Here is a 23,295-nt window from a genome sequence, read left to right on the forward strand (position 1 = left end):
AACCAGGAGACTGGAAGTCACCCTGGATGATGGATGCCTGTGCCTTCAAGACCAGCATAGCCTAGCCCTGGGCAGGTCCACCAGGGCTGGGAAGGCCTCCGTTTCCTCCCAGTCTGGCAGAGGCCTGGCCTGTTGTTAGAGACTTCAAAGGGATGCTAGCCCTGGCACCACACTCTTGTTCAAATCCCAGCTCCACCCCCACAGCTGGGTGCCCTGGTGTAAAGGACTCCCCTCCTGGAGCTCGGTTTCCTCCTCTGTGAAATGGATGTGGGAAGCTTTATGGGAATGAGATGAGATACCTCCCTTAAAGCACTCACTGTTCCTTCCCTCAGTCATGCGCTGTCCAACCTCAGCCTTTGCGCTGGCTGTTCCTTCTGCCTGGGATGTTTTTCTTTCTGATATTTCCCGCCCTCACCCCCTTCCCTCACTTCCTTCAAGTCTTTGCTCAAATGCCACCTTCTCAGAGACACCATTCCAGGCCCTCCTTTCAAAAATAGCAGTGCCCCAGCACTCTTTACTCCCTCACTCTGAATTTTTCTCTACAGCATTTACCAACTGACATTAGTTTCTGTCTGCTTATTGCCACCTCCACTAAAAAATAAGAGCCAAGAGAAGAGGGTTTTTGCCTGTTTCCCTCCCTGCAGTATCCCCAGACACTAGAAAAGGGGCTAACACCGAGGAAGCTCTGGATAAGTCCTCATTTGAATAAAGAACAGAGAAAATGGGCAAATATTATACACTAGTTAGCTAGGTAGACTCCATCCCTACACTCAAATAGCTCATATTCTAGTGGGAGAAAAGGATAAGTAAATGTAACATTGCAGTTATAGTAAGTGCTAGAAAATAAAAGTATATAGTGCAAGCCTCAAACAAGGACGCCAACCTAGTCTTGGGGATAGGAATGGCTTCCTGTAAAAGTGTGGGTTGAGCTGAGATCAGAAGGATGAGTAGAAGGCAGCCAGGTAAAGAGGGGAGGAAAGAGAAGTGCAGCAGAGGGCCTAGCATAGGCGAAGAACTTGGGGTAGAAGGAAGTGTGTGATGAGTTTGAGAGCTGAAGGAGACCCGTGTGGTTGTCATGGAGGGCTCGATAAGGAACGTGGTAGGAGATGAGCCTGGAATTACCAGGCCAGGTCACTGCAGAGCCTTGCAGGTGAAGGAATTTGTTCTTTATCCTCAGAGCAGTGGAGAGCCTCACTGATGAATATAAGTAAAGGATTAACAAAACCTTTTCCTCTTCTGCATGAGAATTTGACCTTTGGAAGCTCTGTTTCCTAGAAACAGATAAACATATGTCTGCTATGTTACTAAGCAACATTGCTTCTGATAAAAATGACCCCTGAGGAGGAGGCTAGAATGATCCATGTGGCAACAGATTAGAATTGGAGATACCAGAATGAACTCATGTTTAGCTTAATATAGATGCAGATGATTACATATAGAAAGTTTTATATATATATACACACACACACACACACACACACACGGGCTAGTATACACACATATATTTCCTTACTGTCAGGCGAGAGGGCTTAGAAGCAATAATACTCCATAGCAACAAGCACACGTAGCACTGAAATTTGGTTTCTAATACCATTCTCCAATTGAAAGGATCCAAGGCTCCTTGGAGAAATTGCTGTTTATAGGACTTGGGCAGCAAATACTACAAGATGAGCCTGGAGCATCTGATAGTGCCAGAAAGTAAAGAAATTACATACACACACTCTACACACACACTACACATACCTACTACACACACACCACACACACCACACACTACACACCACACACACACTACACAACACACACACTCTACACACCACACACCACACACACACTACACACACCACACACATGCTGTACACACACTACACACACATACTACACAACACACACACACTACACACACATACTACACAACACACACACTCTGCACATACCTACTACACACACACCACACACACTACACACATGCCACACACACTACACACACACTCTACACATACCTACTACACATGCACACCACACACACTACACAACACAAACACTATACACACACAATACACCACACACACTATACCACACCACACACACACTTTACACACACACTACACACCCACACACTACAAACACACTACACACACTACACACATGCCACACACACACTCTACACACACACTACACAACACACACTGTACACATACCTACTACACATGCCACACACACTACACACATTACACAACACACTACACACTACGCACACCACACATACCACACGCACACACCACACACACACCACACACACTACACACACATCACATACATGACACACACACCACACACTACACACACACCCCACACACATACACACACACCACACATACACACAAATGGTGGGGGTAGGAGCTAACTGAAAGAGCTCCCAATGGCCAAAGCTGGAAAAATTTGAGTGACAAAATAAATAAGGTAATATTGGATTGTAACAAAAAGTATGGAAATAAATATCTCTGAGTCCATACCGATAAAAATAACTGAACAAACAGGTGGAAAAGATAAATCTCCCATGCAGAATTCCAAATTCTGTAGGTAGATAACTCAGTCCTCGAGGAGGGGATCTATAACTCCCCATTTTGAAAGTGTGAGTTGCACATCATGATTCCCTTTCCAAGAGTGTTTTATGGAAAGCGCTGGGGTGGCGGGGCAGGGGTAGGGCGATGTGAAGTAACTTTACAGTGGAGAAACTGACAAACCTGATGACCTCAGCCAGGTGATGAAAGTCAACTCCAACAGTCAAATCACGTTGGTAGTAGGTACCCTGGATATGATGTGGCACAAATGGCACTTTACCTCTGTTGTCTTCCGCCCCAAAACCCATAGCTGTAATCTAATCATCAGATAAACATCAGACAAATCCCAATGAAGAAAATTCTACAAAACATCTGACTAGTTCTCCTCAAAAGGTCATCAAAACAAGGAAAGTCTGAGAAATAGTCACAAACAATAGGACCCTAAAAAGACATAACAACTCAATGTAGTTGGTACCCTTGATGGGGCACTGGAAAAGAAAAAGAAAATTATGCAAAAACTACAGAAATCTAAATAAGTATGGACTTCAGCTAATAACAGTGTATCAGTATTGGTTAATTGTAACAAATATATCATACTCATGTAAGATGTTAACAGTAGGGGAAAGTGGGTATGGGGTTGATATCCTTTGGATGTTTGTCTCCTCCAAGTCTCATGTTGAAATTTGATCCCCAGTGGTGGACTTTGGGCCTGGTGGGAGATGTTTGAATCATGGCTCTGTGCCATCTCCACGGTAATAAGTGAGTTCTCACTCTGTTCGTTCACTAGAGAACTGATTGTTAAAACAAGAGCCTGGCACCTTCCTCCCCTCTCCCTCTTGCTCCCTCTCTTGCCATGTGATGTCTGCCCCCCTTCTCTTTCTGCCATGATTGGAAGCTTCCTGAAGTCCTTACCAGAATCAGGTGCTAATGCCATGCTTCTTGTACAAGCCCACAAAACCATGAACCAAATATTAATAAACCTCTTTTCTTTATAAATTACCCAGCCTCAGATATTCATTTCTTCTCCTTCCCTCTTTCTCCTCCTTCTTCTTGTTCTTTCTTCTTCTTTTCTCTCCTTCTTCCTCTTCCTCTTCTTCTTCTTCTCCTTCTCCTTCTTCCTCTTCCTCTTCTTCCTCTTCCTCTTCCTCCTCTTCCTCTTCCTCTTCTCCAACTCCTTCTTCTTCAGAGATGGGGCCTCATTCTGTCACCCAGGCTGGAGCGCACTGGCACTATCATAACTTACTGCAGCTTCAAACTCCCAGGCTTAAACGATCCTTCTACCTCAGCCTCCTAAGTAGCTGGGTCTAGGTGTGCACAACCAAATCCGGCTAATGTTTTTCTTTTCTTTTTTTTTTTTTTTTTTTTTTTGGTAGAGACAGTCTCACTATGCTGTCCAGGCTGGTTTTGAACTCCTGGGCTCAAGCAATTGTTCCTCCTCAGTCTCCCAAAGTGCTGGAATTACAGGCATGAGCCACTGTGCTCTGCCTAGGTGTTCTTTTATAGCAACACAAAATAGACTAAGAACAGCAATATATGGGAACTCTCTGTATCATCTTCCCATTTTTGCTGTAAATCTAAAACTGTTCTAAAAAAATAAGTTGCTGTTGATGATGCTTTTAAATACCCCTGAGAGATAACTTGCATCTGGGCTGGAGGGAACTATAAATACCTGGTGGGAAGTCATACTTTTGGCGTCCTGAGCATAGTGATTCATGTAACTGGACAGGTCCAAAGACATTGGCTCCTGTGGGACATGAAACTTTTAAGTGAGGATCGTTCCTGCACCCACCTGATGGGGATTTCATCTGGCATCTGAGTGGTACTGCTCTGCCGGAAGAAGCAAAGATTCCTGCCAAGAAGAGCACTGAGTGCTGTGCTAGCAAGTGAAAGTTCTTGTGCTATATCCTTCAGAGTAGGTCAATGCCAAGTGTGGTCATTTGCTGAACCTGAGTGTGTAGTTGAACCTAAGAAGACTCCCTTGTGGACATGGCAGTGGGTGACAAGCGAGGGAGTGATGTGAGTAGATTTGTACTGTGAAAACATTCTCCCTCTGGCTACTCCCAGGTGCAAGGGGACAAGAGAGAAAACAGATCATGTGAGAGATTATCATGGTCATGTTGGCACACAGAAAGTCCTCAACCAGATAGCTGTAATTATGTATCTGTGGAGATGTGTGATCTGTGTGAGACAGAATGAGGACTTCCTATAGGAACATTAAGAGCATCACTTAGTCTGCAATGTTCCAAAAGGTAGTGGTATATAACATAATTTTAGGTGTTAAGTAAATAAAGATGTTTTGATTGTCTATCACTGCATAACAAACCACCCCAAAACAGCAGCTTAAAAGAAAATTAGTATTTATTTGCTCATAGTTTTGCAGTTTGGGCTGCTCTCAGCTGAGACAGCTCCGCTCTTGTCTGTATGGTGTCAGCTGGGGTGGCACAAACAGCTGGGAGCTGGCTCAGACTTGACTGTGTGTCTATGGGCTTGGTTCTCACTGTCAGCTGGGTTTTTTCATTCTCTTCTACGTGATCTCTCCATGTAGCTAGTGTAGGCTTCCTTACATAATGGTGGTCTCAAGGTAGTCAGAGTTCTTACATGGCAGGCAACTTTCCCCAGAGCACAAAAGAAAAAGCTGCTGGACCATCTAAAAACTGAGGCTTGGAAATGGCCTGGCATTGCTTCTGCTGCATTCTGTTGCTTAGTGCAGGTCATGGGCCAGCCTAGATTCAAGGGGAGGGGTCTACATAAGGATATGAATACCAGGAGGCATGTGTCATTGGGAGCAACTAGAGTAACAGTTCCCCATCATCTATGCTACATTTATCTCTGTATCTATATACACACATATCTATACATGTGTATTTATTTCAATGGCTAAGTGTTTATTTTAACTTGTTTTACAAAATATATAACTAGCTCATGAAACCAAAGATATCATGGGTGATATTGACTAGAGTAAGGGCAGAAATACGAGTCCATATGAAGTTGATGCATTAAAGTCTGCTGGTTTCCTCCAGTATTCACTCACTCTTTCTTCCACCGTAATAGAAGCTTTGATCAGTAGTGGGTACAGTGCACCAGAAGAAGGATTTCATTTCCCAGTCTTCCTTACAGCTAGGTATGGCCAAGTGGATGGTAGGCCATTAGGATATGAGAGGAGGTAGTGTGGGAAAAATGCATGAAGTCTCCTGAAAGGAAAGGAGTGTGCCCTCCTACTCTCTTTTTGTCCTTTCTGCTGCCAGGATGCAGAACTGATGGCTGGAACTTGAGCAACCATCTTGGGTCATGAGGTGGAAGCCTATTAGGTTGGAAGAGCAACAAAATTGAAGGAACCTGGATCACAGATGACTAGTTGGAAACACTAGGATGGGATAGTTCCTCTGTTGTGGGTGAGAGAAAGAAACATCTGTTTTGTATAAGCTACTATTACTTGAGATTTTCTATCACTCAGAAGAACTAAGTTAATCAAAGTAGAATCAGGCTGGGCATGGTGGCTCACCCCTGTAATCCCAGCACTTTGGGAGGCCAAGACAGGTGGATCACCCGAGGTCAGGACCAGCCTGGCCAACATGGTGAAACCCTGTCTCTACTAAAAATACAAAAATTAGCTGGGCGAGGTGGCATGCACTGGTAGTCCCAGCTGCTCAGGTGGCTGTGGCAGGAGAATCGTTTAAACCTGGGAGGTGGAGGTTGCAGTGAGCTGAGATTGCACCATTGCACTCCAGCCTGGGCGACAAGAGCAAAACTCAGTCCCAAAAAAAAAAAAGGTAGAATAAGTAGGCAAAAACTGAACAGGTATATGAATAGCTGAAGATTGAGAAATACAGATGCAATCTGATCCCCTGTGTCCCAGGTAAGAAATCTCTGAAGCCAACCGGTAGTGTGTCTAGGAGGATGATAGGAAAGAAGTAATAACCGAAGGGAGACTAAGGTTTTTCTAGGTAAAGGAAAAGTTCCTGGAAAAGGAAACAACACTGAAGCCCAGAGATGAAGTAATAGTAGCGAATTATTTGTGTGTTTATTTTATTTGACAAACACTTATATAACCCTTCCCCTATGCGAGGCACATGTTTTTACAAATATTAACTCACGCAATCATCTTAACCACCTGATCATGTGGATATTATTATTGTCCCTGTTTTAAGATGAGGAAATCAAGGCACAGAATGGCTAATAACTCTGTGTCCAAAGTTACACAACTGGTATCTCACGTTTGGGGATTCAAAACCAGAACTCAGTTCAGTGCTTGTAACCACTCCGCTGGCTTTCATTGCAATTTTCAAAGCACTCACAAAATTCTTAAGAGGCAGTTACCATCATCTCTATTTTCACATTTGGGAAATTTGAGTGCCAAGGAGAAAGGAGATTACCTTACTACTACACTAAGGAAGGAAAATTCCAGTCAGACCCAAGGGCCCCTGACTTCAGGTTGATTTGGGGACCTTAGATAGACCTAACGTCCTGGGGCTGATCAGCCCCTTGCCTAGTCACTCATACCCCACTCAGTTTTCACCTTTCTGTCAGAATCTGGCTGGGATCTGGTGTTTGGGTTTGTTTACTTTTGTCATATTTACCCCTGGCACGAGCCTGGCTCATCTGGCTTTCCTGGAGCTCTAATACTTTCATGGAGTGGCCTTGATATCATGGTAATGGGACATGGTTCAGGGATTTCAGGAAATTAATTGGTGGTCATGCTCCAGGCCCTGGAAGGAGTGTCCACATTCACACTCACATGCACACAAATCTTCCACCGGCCTGGCTGGCATTCCTTCCCTTTCCACCTGGTCTGGATGGATCTCCCAGCCTTGGGGGATAAAAATCCTGAGTGTTGTGTTCTCTCTCTGCTGTGGAAAGAGTAAGTGGGGAGGCGAGGAAAAAGAGAAACCAAGACCCATATTCCTAGCTTCTACAAGAGTGAGTGCCCCTACTTAGCAGCTCCTTAGGGGCAGAGGTCTTATTGTCTCTCATCCATGTGCCAGCACAGGGCCTAGCACACTGGGAGTGCTGGGTTAGGTAGATTCCAAGCCACTCCCATGGGAGAGGGTGGGCCCAGGGAGAAAGGAGGTTGTTTGATGGAGTACCTTCTGTGTGGCAGTCCCCGCACTTGGTCCCTCTGCACTCTGACAGATTGGTAACCTGGAGTTTACTCACCATGGGAGGAAACAGGGGCTCAGATCAATCAGGCTACCTGCCTCAGAGTCACACCCAAGCCTAGTTGAGGCCAAGGGATGCTCTTCTCTCTGTCCTATTCTGCTTCACCAGAGTCTCCACCATCTCACCAGGGTCAAGGGCTGCCCTCCATACAATAGAAAATGGCAGGATGGCGTCCTAGATACACCAGCATGAGACAGGTGTGCATAGAACACAAGTGCAGAGCAGAGGCGAGAATACCCATGTTCAGAACACTCCGGACAGACACACACATGATAGATATGTGCGGAAAGGGGTGTAGGGTGCAGAGCAGAGGCGAGAATACCCGTGTCCAGAACACTCCGGACAGACACACACACGATAGATATGTGCGGAAGGGGGTGCAGGGTGCTGATGTGTACAAGGCACATATGGATAGGACACTGTTTTTGTCCCTTTTTGCTGCTATAACAAAATACCTGAGACTGGATAATTTATAAAGAACATGGCTAGGTGGCGCGGCTCATGCCCGGAATCCCAGTGCTTTGGGAGGCCAAGGCAGGAGGAATGCTTGAGCCTAGGAATTTGAGAGCAGCCTGGGAAACATAGAGAGACCCCATCTCTACAAATAAATAAATAAATTAGTCAGGCATAATGGTGCACACCTATAGTCCCGGCTACTTGGGAGGCTAAGGAGGAAGGATCTCTTGAACTCAGGCTTTTGAGGCTGTAGTGAGCTATGATCGTACCACTGTACTCCAGCCTGGGTGACAGAGCCCTTGTCTCAAAAAAACAAACAAACAAACAGAAATTTGGAGGCTGAAACATCCACAATCAAGACACCAACACTGGCATCTGATAAAGGCTGCTCTGTTTCCCAGATGGTGCCTCATTGCTGTGTCCTCACACAGCAGAAGACAGAAAGGCAAGAAAGCGCTCCCTTCATCCTGGTGCCTTTTTATATGGGTGCTAATTCTATTCATGAGGTCAGAGCCCTCATGAATTGCCTCCCAAAGACCACACTTCTTAATACTGTTGCATTGTGGATTAGGTTTCAACATCAGTTTTTGAAGCGACACCAACATTCAAACCATAGCAAATGTATTGTAAGTTGAGTTCCCTCAGAAGTAGGCCCAAGACAAGAATTTGAGTGCAAGTGGTTTATTTGGAAAGTCATCCCAGGAAGCACAGCAGAGGAATTGGAAGTGAGAGCAAGAAGGAAGTGCATCCAATACACTACAGGTGCATTCGTGAGTCCCTGACTGCCATGAGCAACTGGGGCTTAGTCCCATTGGACTGAGTACTGTTCCACCTGAGATCTGAGGCCACAGGGCTCTCACTATTTATCCACCAGCACCTGTTTGTCATTGCTGGGGGCTATTCCTGCACTTCTAGAGTGTCCTCTGCACATGTCAAGCATGTTCCTTAAGCAGAGTAAGACCTGCTTGCAGTAGGAAACCATAGGCACACATGGAGAAGGTAAGTGTTGAGGGAATATGGGTGGGGCCCACAGCGTTTGCTAGAAGACACAGAGAACAGGGCATGTGTGTTCAGGACCCAAAAGGACACAGTACAGGGCATAGGCAGAAGACAGATGATTGGATTACTGGCCTTGCTTGTCTAGGCCAAAGGAAGAGCCTGCTGAAAGTGGGTAAGGAGCTACAGAGAGATGGTAATGGGCCCCCTGAGCCAACTGGTGCTCTGTCCCCATGCCCCCTCTGGTTAGAGTGACTGCATGTGCTTGTGTGGTAGGAAAGGTAGGTTGAAGGGTTCAGGGGCTCTAACGGTGCAGATGCTTCTCTCTGCTAGACCTCCACCTCATTCGTATTTCACAAAGGGGATGAGCGCTCATGTGCCCAGAATAGGAGGGGAGGCAACCCAAAAGGATGGGAAGAGCCCTGGACTAGGAGTTGGACACAAAGGCAGAGCTAAATGACATCTCTGAGCCCACTTGCCCCATCTGAGGAATGGGAATAACTCCACCCTCTTGTCTCAAGGCAGATTACCTACCACGCTTGCATTTTGTTTTCCCTGTCTGCATGGTGAGGGTCACAGAAGTCCTCTCTCTCCTATGGACTTCACAGAGAGCTATTGTAAGGAGCAGATATAGTCATGAAAAAGAAAACACTTGAAAGAGGGTAAAACACTTAAATACATAGGTGGGGGGATTATGGAAAAGGCTTGGAAGGGGAAATTAGGGGACTTGGCTTCTGCTCTAGCTCTGTGCTATATTGTTAATAAAGACACTCAAAATAACTGTGCTTTCAATAAAACAGAACGTATTTCTCTCTCATGGAAAAATCTACTTGGCAGCTAAGGCTGACATGCTGGTTCGCCAACCATGAGAGACCCGAGCTGCTTCTGCATTGTTGCTCAGCCACCTTGCACCTTGCTGCTCCAGCTCCAGCCCTTGTCACACACATTGCATCAGCAGAAGGAGGATGTGGGGAAGTAGGAGGCACCTTCTTCCTTCTTCTTAGGAGACATTGAACCTTAACCTAGAACTTGAACTCATCACCTCCATTTGTATCCTATTGGCCAGGATTTAATCATGTGACACACTTACCTGCAAATGAGTCTGAGAAATGCAGTCTTTTGCCATGTGTGAAAGGAAGAAGGGATATTGAGGGACAGCCTGCAATTTTTGTCATAGCCACTGACTTGCCTCATTTATGTATTTTATATGAATATAAAATTATATATATATGTTTGCTTATTTTGAGACCAAGTCTTGCTCTGTTGCCCAGTGTTAGGTGCAGTGGCTTGATCTTGGCTCACTGCAACCTCTGCTTCCTGGGTTCAAGCAATTCTCCTGCCTCAGCCTACTGAGTAGCTGGAATTACAGGCGCACACCACCATACCTGGCTAATTTTTGTGTTTTTAGTAGAGGTGGGGTTTCACCATATAGCCCAGGCTGGTCTCAAACTCCTGGGCTCAAGCAATCCACCTGCCTCAGTCTCCCAAAGTGCTAGGATTATAGGTGTAAGCCACCATGCCTAGCCAAATTTTATATACATTTATATAAAATTATATTTATATAAAATACATAAGCCCACTTCCCGTATAAGTATATTATATACATATAATTTATATATGTAAAATGTATATATATAAAATACATGAGCCCACTTGCCATATATATGTGTGTGTGTGTGCGCGCGCGTGTGTGTGTGTGTATGCACCAGGCTTGTGGTATAAAGTAAGATTTTGAACCAGCTGATTACGAAGGGACCCTCTTATTTGCTGGGCCACAAGCCCTAAGAGGTCTTTCTTGCTCACCACTGTACTCAAAGCATGCATTGCGGAGTCTGGCACAGGGAATCCATAGTAGTATTGGCTGCCCATGGATGATGAATGGCTGGCCATTCTGGCTTTCGTATTTGCTAGTGACATTTTTCCCCACTCAGGGTTTTAAGTTCTTTCCCTTTGCAGGCCTCCTGGCTCTGCCTCCCATCATCTTCATGTGCCAATCCTTTCTGAGCCCATGAAGTAAAATGTGCTCTGAGCCAGAATCCTAGGAGTGGGATTAAAAATAAATGAAAATGCATCCAAACAAGTTAACCACAAGAAATGGCTTGCCAGGGTAATTACGCGTCAGCGCTGGAGGCCAAAGACAGAGCGCCAGACTCTAACCGCCAAGGGCTCCTGTCAGCACCACTACTGTGCAGGGCAGAGAACACCCTAGGCCTGGCCTGAGCCCTTGCTTGAGTCTCCACCACTTCGAGACAATAGGCAAGACACTCCCCACAAAGATGAGGGAGGATGGGTCCTAACTCCAGTTCTGTCACTTACTGGCTGAAGTGATCCTAGGGAAATCCATGCCTCTCTGAGCCTCAGTTTTCACATCTGTAGTAAGTTGTGAGTAATAGGATCACCGTCTACGTAATGCAGATAATGATGGTACCAACCTCGTAGGCAGAGGTCCGCAAACTTTCTCAATTCATGACACCCTTAGCATCTTAGTAATTTTTCACAGTGTACCAGGCGCCCCAGAAGGTGTAGCTGTTGTTTATCAGGTAGTTAGCTTCAAACAACATAATAATAGTTGTTGGCATATTATCTGACAGATGTCATTGTGTTTCCCTCAAAATTTTCAATACGTTGTAGTGCCTCTGTGAGTTTTCTGTCATGCCTCAGGGTGCCTCAGTGCACAGTTTTGAAACTGCGGTCATCAGGTTTTAAAGATGAAATGAGGTTATGCATGTCAAGGACTTAGTGTGATGCCTGATCTGGAGTAGGAGATCAATAATGCTGGTTGTCCTAAATCATCCTTCAAGTCTTATCCTGAGATCACTTTCTCTCTCGTTCCTTGTGTGTCTCCTCCAACTGCCACAATGACATCTGTCTGACACCGAGCCAACAATACTTCCGGCCTCCCGCTCTTGCCACCTCATGGTTTCCACTTCTGACCTTCCCTCTGGGCACCTCCAGGCCTGTGTCCCCACTTCCACGCAGTGCCGTCTTCTGGCATAGAATCATCAGTCTCACTTCTTCATCCCTCCCTCAGTCCACACACTTGCCATGATCTCTTTGTAGTGGCGCATACATCCTTGCCCCTTAGCTTTGGGCTTGACCATGTGACTAACTTTGCCCAATGGCACATGGCAAAAGCAACAATAGGACAGTTCTGAGCCTAAGCCTTAAGAGGCTTCCCATGGTTCCACTTGCTCTCTTCTCCTTTGCCAAGTAAATGTGCCCCAGCTGTCCTGTGATTCCAGGAGGAGGACAAGAGATCTGTGGAGTTGACTCAGAGCCGCAGATCTGCAAACATGAGCAATAATAAATGATTGTTGTTTTGAAATGTGGAGTTTTAGAGAGGTCTGGTACACAGTGTTCTTGTGATAATCCAACCTCTCAATCTGTGGCAAATTCAACATGTCTGAGAAGATCTGATTGGATCATTTGGTCATCACCCAAAATGCAGCTCCTCAAAAACCAGTCACTCATGAGCCAGTGATCTTTCTCCTGTCCAGTCTGTAGATGGCTGCTTTGGGCTGGGGCAATCATCTCTGCTCCAGGCGGTTGTCCCATGATTATAGGGCATGTGACATAAAGCCTGGTGGCCTGTTTGGAGGAATCATCTCTGGCCTCTTGTGCTCAAGGGGTGTGAATGTGGCAGGCAGGAGTTTCTCTGATTCTCTTGCGTTCTGAAAAGTGACAGCTGAACTAGGAGAAATAGCACATAAGATTTGTCTGTGTGTGGCACTCAGAATGATTCTCAAGCTGTAAACGCCAGCATATAAGAAATGTGACATTCCTTACAACTCGATGTAGTAACTATTTTGAGCCTCATTATGCCTAACAGGGAAAGGATGCGGCCTGAGTTCACACAGACAGTTTGGCAGAGCTGGAGTTGGAACCCAGATATCCTGGCTCCTTATTACAGTATCCCTTTTCCTGCCCAGTCAGTCTTAAACTTGGAAGGAACTCCAGGTCCCATCTCCAAGCCAGTAGAGCCCCTACTCCAGTCTCTGATCATCTGGGCTATGCTTCTGTCCTCCACTGACTGAGTGCCCACTGCTTGGAAGAATTCTAAACAACACCTTCCTCCTACTGAATCCCAGTCTGCTTCCCTTTGTCCTGTACTCACTGTAGGTATATATATATATACACAGCTACTGCTGTAGTGATGCAGGTGAACCCGAAAATTAGGGCTCAGTCAGGAAAGGTTCTTGGCTTCATAAAGGAAAGAATTCAAGAGTGAGCCAACGAAGTAAAGTGAAAGCAAAGCAAGTTTATTAGAGCAACAGAGTACGGGAAAATAACTGCTCCATAGACAGAGCAGGGCTACCCCATCAGCACGGTAGCATTCGTGGATTGCTGGCTGACTATATGAATAACTACTTTTTATTATATGCTAAATAAGGGGTGGATTATTCACAAATTTTCAAGAAAAGGGGTGGAGTATTCCCCAAACTGGCGGTTCCTCCCCTTTTAAACCATATAAGGTAAGTTTCAGGCATTGTCATGGCATTTGTAAACTGTCATGGCACTGGTGGGAGTGTCTTTTAGCATGCTAATGAATTGTAATTAACATTCCATGAAGAATGAGGGCAACTAGAGGTTGCTTTCATTGCCATCTCGATTTTAGTTGGTTTTGGCTGCCTACTTCATGGCATCCTGTTTGAACAGATCCTGTTTTGATCGGTGGAGTTGTGACTGGGATTGTAACCAGTGCTCAGAGAACAAGTACTGCTGATCTCCTACCTCACTAGCTCTGTCTTCTGGTGCTACAATAAATATAGTCTTTTCTCTTTAATTTATAAACATTTACTGTAATTTTAAGTTCTATAAATTCTATTGCATTCTTTTTCAAATCCGCCTTTTAAAAAGTGTCTCTTTTGGCCGGGCACAGTGGCTCACACCTGTGATCCCAGCACTTTGGGAGGCTGAAGCGGGTGGATCACTTGAGGTCAGGAGTTCGAGATCAGCCTGGCCAACATGGTGAAACCCCATCTGTGCTAAAAATACAAAATTTAATTGGGTGTGGTGGCAGGTGCCTATAATTCCAGCTACTCAAGGGGCTGAGGCAGGAGAATTGCTTGAACCTGGGAGGCAGAGGCTGCAGTGAGCCGAGATTGCACCATTGCACTCCGGCCTGGGTAACAAGAGTGAAACTCCTTCTCAAAAAAAAAAGAAAAAAAGTGTCTCTTTTTTTGTATGATTTTGATTCCTTCTTGTATGCCTCTTATTCTTTTCAAAATACTTTTCTTTTGAGACACGGTGGAGCGCAGTGGTGCAATCAAAGCTCACTACAGCCTCGACTTCTTGGGCTCAAGCAATCCTTCTGACTCAGCCTCCTGAGAAGCTGGTACTACAGGCATGTGCCACCACACCTGGATAATTATTTTATTTTATTTTTTTAAGATATGGGGTTTTGCTATGTTGCCCAGGCTGGTCTCAAACTCCTGGCCTCAAGCAGTCCTCCTGTATTGGCCTCTCAAAGTGTTCAGATTACAGGTGTGAGCCACCATACCTGGCCTCAAAATACTTTTAATTATCTTCATCTGAAGTTCTTGGGAGAAGGGGATGAATGGTATCAGTTGACTCTCATTTATGGTGAATGGCTTCCATGTGTGTTTTGTCTTTTAGATTATGAGTCCATCTTCAGGGGAGCTCTATCTGAGGATATTTTGTGTAGCCAGATTGAGGGCAAGTTTCCACAAACTGGGTTGACTTTGTTTTGCCAGTCAAGTCATTTCACTTCTTTATCTGGGGTCACTATGCTAATTCTTGGTTTGGAGTTTCTAGTGCATGTGAGTAGAATAAATTTATATATATATATATAAATTTGCAATCTCGGTTCACTGCAACCGCCTCCTCCTGGGTTCAAGAAATTCTCCTGCTCCAGCCTCCTGAGTAGCTGGAATTACAGGTGCCCACCACCACACCTAGCTAATTTTTGTATTTTTAGTAGATATGGGGTTTCACCATGTTGGCCAGGCTGGTCTTGAACTCCTGGCCTCAGGTGATCCGCCTGTCTCAGCCTCCAAAAGTGCTGGGATTGCAGGTGTGAGCCACCACTCCTGCCCAATAAATTTGTATTTTAAAAGACCTATGTGAGAATAGATTCTACTTATTTTCATCATAGCATTAATTTATTTCCAATGACTACTAAGATGTCAGCTCCAGGAAAGCAGGGCCTTTATTTCTCTGATTTTGGTTGATAACCCCAGTGTCTAGAGCAGAACTTGGAATACAGTAGACATTCAATAAGTGTTTGGTGAAAGACAGAATTGAATACCTGCTTCACAGTGTGATGATGTCAGTAGCGTTTGAACCAGAGCAACTCCAACTTGAATAGGGGCTGGGTAAAATGAGGCTGAGACCCACTGGGCTGCATTCCCAGATGGTTAAGCCATTCTAAGTCACAGGATGAGATCAGCACAACATACAGGCCATGAAGACCTTGCTGATAAAACAATTGCAGTAAAGAAGCCCACTAAATCTCACCAAAACCAAGACGGCCACAAGAGTGACCTCTGGTCATCCTCACTGCTACACTCCCACCAGCGCCATGACAGGTTACAGATGCCATGGCAACATCAGTAAGTTACCCTACATGGTCTAAAAAGGGGAGACATGAATATTCTACCCCTTGTTTAGCATATAATCAAGAAATAACCATAAAAATGGGCAACCAGCAGCCCTCAAGGCTGCTCTATCTATGGAGTAGCCATTCTTTTATTCCTTTACTTTCCTAATAAACTTGCTTTCATTTTATTGTATGGACACCCCTTGAATTCTTTCTTGCATGAGGTCCAAGAACCCTCCCTTGGGGTCTGGGCCGGGATCCCTTTCCTGTAACGATGGGGAGAATAAATGGTGTGTCAGGACTGTGTTTGCCTGCAAGTAGCAGAGTGTCCCATTAGAAATGGGGTCTTTTGTCTCATATAGATGCTGTTGCTGATTCAGGGGTGCAATGATATCTAATGGCTCTGTGATTTTCTTGGGCTTTGTCTTATGGTTGCAAGATAGTTACTGTAGCTCCAGACATCACATCCACATTCAAGGCAGAGGGAAAAGGGAGAAAATAGGAGTAAAAGGGAAGCAGCAGTGACATTTTCCCTTTTATTAGGAAGGTAAAAGTTTTTCTGGAAGCCTAACAGCAAATTGCTGCTTTGATCTCATTTGCTGGAAATGGGTCACATGGGGATTCCAGAAACAAGGGAACTTGGAAAGTGAGCTTTTCTCTTTATCTAGACTCTATAGATATGTAAATGAGGACAGGGACTTGGGACACCGGTGGAGGTATATGCCAAATGAGACATATACATACTTTACATGTAAAGCACAAAGCAAACCCTTAGAAAAGAGTTGCCTATTTTCCTAATAACCATTATTGTTGCCATTTAAAGCTTTGCAGTCTCTGTGATCCTGTTGGCATCACATATTCTTCGCTTCTGGAACCAGCAGGCACCAAGGTACTTGGACCCCTAATGGTCTCCCTCCCTTCCTCCTTGTTCTGTTCAGAGCACTAAAGCCCTTTAAAAAAAAAAAAAAAAAAGCCAAATTACATTTTTCAATGTGACCTACTTCCTGCTCTCATTAACTCCATCTTCAATGATTTGGCCAGAACCTGCTGCCAGTCTGAAGGAGTTGGGGGAATGTACAAGTCAAAGATCCGTCAGGCACAGAACCAGGTCAGTGTCAAGGTCACTCCCAAGGACACAGAGATGAAAACAGCGGAAGAGCCCAGCCCGAGTCTTGGGCAGACCCTGGAGTGGCTGAGAAAGGAGCTGGTAAGGTTTTGCGTTTCTTTTCCTTGATGCCCCAACCACATATTTTCCAAGGATCTCTAGTTTTCCCTCCCAGATCCCCCGTGGGGCCAAGGCTGCAGGCTACGGTATGGACCCTGCAGTCTCCCCTCTGGGACCTGCCACACAACGCACAATTGTGATCTCAGGTGCAAGGATAAGTAGGTCATGGTCTACATAGGAGGCGCTGGGTGTGGTGCTGGCCAGACTGGTTTTAGAAAGACACTGAGTCCTCGGTGTGTGCCCAGTTCTGCTGCTGTGTGGTTCTAGCAGGGACCTTACCTCTTTGAGCCTCAGTTTCCTTACCACAAAATGGGAATAACACTACTACCAATATCGTATGGGGTATTGTAAGGATTCACTGAAGAGATGCTTGTAATCCTCTTAACAAATACTTGGCACATTGATGTTGGCTATTATAACCCTGACCCAGATGGACACGCGCACACCCAATGTCTTAGCCTGGGTCCTCTAGAAAGCAGAGGCTTGGACAAGGATTGAGAAACCAGCACTATATTAGGAAGTACAAGCCCAGGGTGGTGATAGGCAGGAACATAGGGTGTGGCAGCAGAGGCCAATGCTATGCCAGGCAATTACGCCAGACATTGTATTACCAAGTGGCCTACGGCTTCAGAAGGCACCTCAAGGAGGCCCTGTGGGTGTCTCAGCAGCTGAGATGTTCTGCAGGGGTTGAAGGAGGAACTGCCCATTGGGGGAGAGAGAACGAGAGGAAATTCATCTGCCCAGCGGATTCCTGTCTCTCATTTCCCATTGGCAAGGGCCTCCCCCATGGAGCACTAACTCTCCTGAACCTGTGTTATGTTACTTGGTCCCGTGGTTGCTGCTCAGGAACCTTTCATTACGGTATTTTCTCCAAGTCCGGAAAAAGAGGGGTGCCCCCAAGTGTGTGGGGACACCTGCCAGGAGAGAGGAGGCAGTTCAGGAAACCTCAGAAGAGGTTTGTTTCTCTATACACCCACTTCTCATTCTGGGGAGAGACAGGATTGTCCGAAAATGACCTTTCTGGGTTGCCAGGCAACAGGCCAGCTGGGACCCAACCCTTTCATCGCCCCAGAGGAAGGGCTGACCCAGTAGGGCTTCTCATGGGACCAGGGGATTCCAGCAGCAGGGACTGCAGCTTCCCACAGTCAGCAGGCATCCAGCGCTGGGCAGCTGTCTTCTTCATGCTCCCTGAAACTGTGGGTGCCTGGGTGCCTCAACATCACCTCTGTGCTGGGAACCCCATTGTGCTCTTACAGTCACATACCCAGAAATGGTGCTGAAGGTTGGACAAAAATATGTGCAGGAGGAAAACCCTAAAATTGAGAAAACACAGAGTGAATGTTTTCTGAGGAAAAAATGGGCCCAGGACCACTCGCTCTGCAGCCTGAGTTGTCCCAGTGTTCTGAGGGAGGCCAACTACACCTTTGCTTCACATCTTTCCTTTTTTTTTTTTTTGAGACAGAGCCTCACTCTGTCGCCCAGGCTAGAGTGTGCAGCGGCACGATCTTGGCTCACTACAACCTCTGCCTCCTGGGTTCAAGCGATTCCCCTGCCTCGGCCTCCCCAGTAGCTGGGATTACAGGTGCATGCCACCATGGCTGGTTAATTTTTTTCTATTTTTAGTAGAGACCAGGTTTCACCATGTTGGCCAGGCTGGTCTCGAACTCCTGACCTCAGGCAATCTGCCCACCTCAGCCTCTCGAAGTGCTGGGATTACAGATGTGAGCCACTGTGCCCGGCCTCAAGTCTCTCTTTCTAGCTACCTATTCTCTTGGCAGTGTTACTCATGCTTGGGTAGAGGATGCAGACTTGGTCTTCTCACTTGTAATCAGCTTGTCACAAAAATGAAAACACTATTTTTAGTGGGGAAATAATGTTCATAAGTATCTCTTGCAAAGAGAGACAGAGAAAGAGAGAGGCTGAGAATCTGTATATCTAACCATGTGTTGCCCCGACCAGCTTCGGAAGGAAAAACGGAAGCATTTGCGGTGGTTGCCTCTGGGGAAGGACGCTTGAGTTGAGGGATAAAGTAAAGTGGGTGGGAGAGACTTTTAAATATATGTCCTTTTGTAGCTTTTCAGTTTTCTATCATGTGTGAAGGATTACTTAGTCAGAAAATAGAATTTTAGCATTTTTAAAGAGAAAGCAAATTTTGGGAGCTGAGTTGGGAGGATCACGTGAGCCCAGGAGTCTGAGACCAGCCTGGGCAACAGGGCAAGACTCTGCCTCTACAAAAAGTACAAAATTTAGCCGGGCGTGGTGGTGTGCACCTGGAGTCCCAGCTTCTCGGGAGGCTGAGGTGGGAGGATCAGTCGAGCCCAGGAGCTCAAGGCTGCAGTGAGCCGTTATCGCCCCACCGCACTCCAGCCTGGGCAACAGAGTGAGACCCCACCTCAAAAATAAATAAACAAATAAACAGAAAGAAAAAGAGGGAAAATGTATGGGAAAAAATTCCCAGGGAAAAATCGGAGAAAGAAAGGAGATGGCTGAAGATGATAGTATAGTTGTAATGCAGCAGTTCTGAAACTTTTGGGTCTTAGGACCCCTTTATGCCCAGAAAATTATTAAGGCCACCAAAATGTTTTTGTTTATGTGAGTTATATAGAACAATACTGACTGAATTAGAAGCCAAAGCTGAGACATTTTAATATATTTACTAATGCATTCTAAAATAATAACAAACTCATAATACATTAATAAAACATTACTTATTCAAAATAACTGTATTTTTCAAAGCAAATATTTAGTGGGAAGAGTATCCCATTTTACATTGTTGCAAATTGCTTTAATGTCTGTCTTAATAGAACACAGCTGGATTCTCATAGCGGCTCCTGCATTCAATCTGTTGAGATATTACATGTCATTAGCTTCTGGAAAACTCCACGGTATGCTCATAAGAAAATGAAAGCAAAAAAACGAAAATAATATCTTAGTATTGTAATCAAAGTAGTTTTGACCTCGCTGACCCCTTGAAAGGATTTTCCCATGGGCAAATTCATTCAGTCCTCATGAAAGCCTTGAAAAGTAAACAATTTGCTTTCTGCTTTGCAGAGCAAGAAACTGAGGCATTGGTGGATATGGCTTCTGTGAGGTTGTGCGAATCACAAGTGGGCTTGTCTCTGATGAGACAGAGAGGGAAGGGGCTTGATGGAGAAACATCCAGGGCTCTGCGCATCCCTTCACAGGCTCCTTCTCTCTCCTAGTCTGAGATGCAGATTCAAGACCAGAGGCTCCTGCTCACACTGAGGCATCTTCACAGTGTCCTGGACGAGCTGCGTGCTGACAGCGCCCACTGGGAGGACACCAGGTCCAGCGGAGGGACATCCCCCATCAGAGCTCGAACAGGCTCTGAAGGCAGGAGCTGCCAGCCTGTTTGCTCAAGGGGTCTGGCCCAGCTCCTCCGAGGGGAAGAGAGCAGACGAAGCTCTCTCCCTTAATTGGACAGAGATGACACTGCGCTTTAACACTCTCACCATTAGTCTAACCTTTCACTGTGATGTTTTAGGGGCAGAGTGTTGGAATGGGAATCAGAAAGCCAGGGCTCTGGGTTCACTTCTGCCCTCATCTGCTGTGTGTCCCTGGATCTGTCACTTAACTTCTCTGTGTCTCTGGTTCCTCTTCTGTCACTTGGGATTTCTTGGTGAGGCATACATAAGGTATTCGATGTGAACACACTTTTCAACTGAAAACACAAATGTGCTCTAGTGCTCTGGCAAGCACCATGGCAGTAACCCTATCCTTGGGAATTTCTCACAACGCAATTGTTAAAACAAAGAACTAGATGTGCAGTAATGTTTACCAAGTGTTGCCATGGTGAAAATTCCAAACCCTGTGTAGTGACTTAGTGGCTGTTTTCTGTCTTCCCAGGAAGCCTTCCCATTCCCCTTCATCTGATAACATATTAAGCCCTGTAAACACCCTGGCCATAAGCACGGGTATATTACCAGGCCTGGCCAATGATATAATTCATGATTGCCCTAAAAAGATGATTGGCCCAATGGATGGGCATGTGAACCAACAGAGCCAATCACCGACCTTCCCTGAGATTGCTACCTGGATGCTCTTTCTATTACACTTAGAAGACTGAGGCTGCCGGTGGCCTTGTTCCTACCAGGTAAAGAAGAACTGTCTGCAGTAGTAAGGAAAGAGGCTAATCTCCAAAGAGAAGTAGAGAGAGGGCCACACAGCAGTTGGACAGAGAGGAAGAGCGCTGGCTCTTTTTGGTCCCTGGTTTTAGGTCCTAGTTTTGTGAGTTACTCCTGCATTCTTTCCGGCGACCAAAGCCAGTCAATTTCACCCCCCATCACAGCCACACACATCAATTTGTTTTTGGTTAAGCTGATTTGGGCAGTTTCCCTTATTTGCAGCTAGAATGGTCCTGAGGAATACGATCCAGATGTTCAAAGAATCACAGAGGAGAAATCAATAAGGAAATGGCATTTAATTCAATGAGGGTTTGTTACAACAACCTCCGTAACAGCAGGCAACCGGGCTTGTGACACAGCAGAGACACTCAGTTGTGTGGGGTGCTGCAGTCATAACTGAAAAATTACATCTGCCTATAAGAAAGACTAAAACAGAAAATGTGAAAATAAAAAAGTCATGGTGTTAAGATGGTCTGATGATTAGTAGGCCTTTTTGTTTTTGAAAATCTACCTGTGTGTTGCTAGAACATTGTTTTTATGACTTTGAAAAAGTAAATCGGGCCGGGCTCGGTGGCTCAAGCCTGTAATCCCAGCACTTTGGGAGGCCGAGACGGGCGGATCACGAGGTCAAGAGATCGAGACCATCCTGGATAATACGGTGAAACCCCGTCTCTACTAAAAAATACAAAAAAAAAACCTAGCCTGGCAAGGTGGCGGGCGCCTGTAGTCCCAGCTACTTGGGAGGCTGAGGCTGGAGAATGGCGTAAGCCCGGGAGGCGGAGCTTGCAGTGAGCTGAGATCCGGCCACTGCACTCCAGCCTGGGCTACAGAGCGAGACTCCGTCTCAAAAAAAAAAAAAAAAAGAAAAGAAAAAGTAAATCGATTGCATGTAGAGGCAGAGTGGGTGGAGGGAGTGCATTCTAAGTATAATGTATAATGCTTGTAGTCAGATCCACCTGTGATTTTTATATTTGATAATATAAATGATAGCTGCTCTGTGATGCTAGGGCTGGGTTCCTGTAAACCACCTTTTGGTGTTACCAGCTGCTCCCTGTTAGAGTTTATTAGGCTTTGCCGATATACAGGGTGGAGTTAGACTACAAGTCTAGAGGAGAGAAAAGGGTCTTGCTCCTTCTTCTTGTTTCCCTGTGGGCCTCCTGTTCTTATGAGCATCTCCCAGCAATGTTTCTTCACTACAGGCAGCAGTTCCTTCATGAAGCACCAGACTTCTCCAGGATCCCGGTTCCAGACTCCCTGGGCCCCTTCCAGGAGCTCAGAGACATCAGCTTCAGATGCCAGTCCCTCTTCCCTTGAAGTGTGGGTCCCTGCCTTACCTACCTGGCCCTTCCCTGAGCTCAGCGACACCAGCCCCAGCTGAGCTGAGTTCCTTTCTCAGATATCTGAATTTAAGCTCCAGGGAATTCCTCCTCTAAGTTTTAAAGTTTTGATAGTTTCTGCCTCTTTGTTCCCTCAGCCCTGGAGATGGCAGATGCTTCCTGCAATTTCTACCTTAAAGTTCTTTTAATAACCTTTCAGTCACCCAGTTAACAACTTTATACCTAGTTAGCAATTCTTTATATTAAATTTTCTGTGTTAAAATAACTGGTGTGGTTTCTGTCTCCTACCTGTCCCAGACTAACACAGCTTTTTGCTGTTATTACCAATTGCCACTGTAACTGGTTACACTGGAAAGGCTAATGAATGGCACCTTATTATTGCTGCATGATTATGTTCTGACTTGTGAAACTATGACTGTTACAAATGGACAAGCTGACTAGCCACTATCATCTTGACAGATATCTGCCTGGCCATGCAAAGTAGAAATGACATTGGTCTCCCATGCCCAGTGCTAATTACTATCACCCTCTGTCTCTCCCTGCTTTCCCCATTTGGGCCCAAAGACCAAAAAGCCCTGCCAACTCCTCCATCTACAATCTGGGAAAATAGACCTAGAGCCCCAGAACCTGCCCTTCTGGTGGGATATTTGTTGTTCTCCAAGACCCTACATTCGGAACCAATGTTCACTTCCTGATCCTACGTCAGAGAAAGCCAAGGCTGAGCCCAGATGCTGGACAAAGAGTTGGGATGGAAATGACATCTTCAGCGTTGGTCCTGGAGGGCTGGGTTGGAAATCATGGCCGTGCAGGACAGTGAGCACCAGAGGGAGCATGTGGATCTTGGTCTCAGGAAAAT

General features: G+C 45.6%; 1 protein-coding gene across 2 annotated transcripts; it reads left to right on the plus strand.

Moving 5' to 3' along the window:
- Positions 1 to 16,768: 16,768 nt before the first annotated feature.
- On the plus strand, positions 16,769 to 23,009 carry C2H20orf202 (chromosome 2 C20orf202 homolog). 2 transcript variants are annotated; one of them, XM_073012018.1, is made up of 3 exons: positions 16,769 to 16,939; positions 20,161 to 20,264; positions 22,302 to 23,009. In XM_073012018.1, exons 1-3 carry the CDS (start codon positions 16,805 to 16,807, stop codon positions 22,414 to 22,416), a joined length of 354 nt encoding a protein of 117 aa, XP_072868119.1. In that variant the 5' UTR covers positions 16,769 to 16,804; the 3' UTR covers positions 22,417 to 23,009. The 2 variants fall into 2 exon arrangements, with proteins under 2 accessions (XP_072868119.1, XP_037851885.2); XM_037995957.2 differs by lacking the exon at positions 22,302 to 23,009 and having other exon boundaries at positions 20,161 to 20,701.
- The last annotated feature ends 286 nt before the right edge of the window (positions 23,010 to 23,295 follow it).

This window comes from Chlorocebus sabaeus, chromosome 2 (genome assembly GCF_047675955.1).
Source record: "Chlorocebus sabaeus isolate Y175 chromosome 2, mChlSab1.0.hap1, whole genome shotgun sequence".
Taxonomy (NCBI): domain Eukaryota; kingdom Metazoa; phylum Chordata; class Mammalia; order Primates; family Cercopithecidae; genus Chlorocebus; species Chlorocebus sabaeus.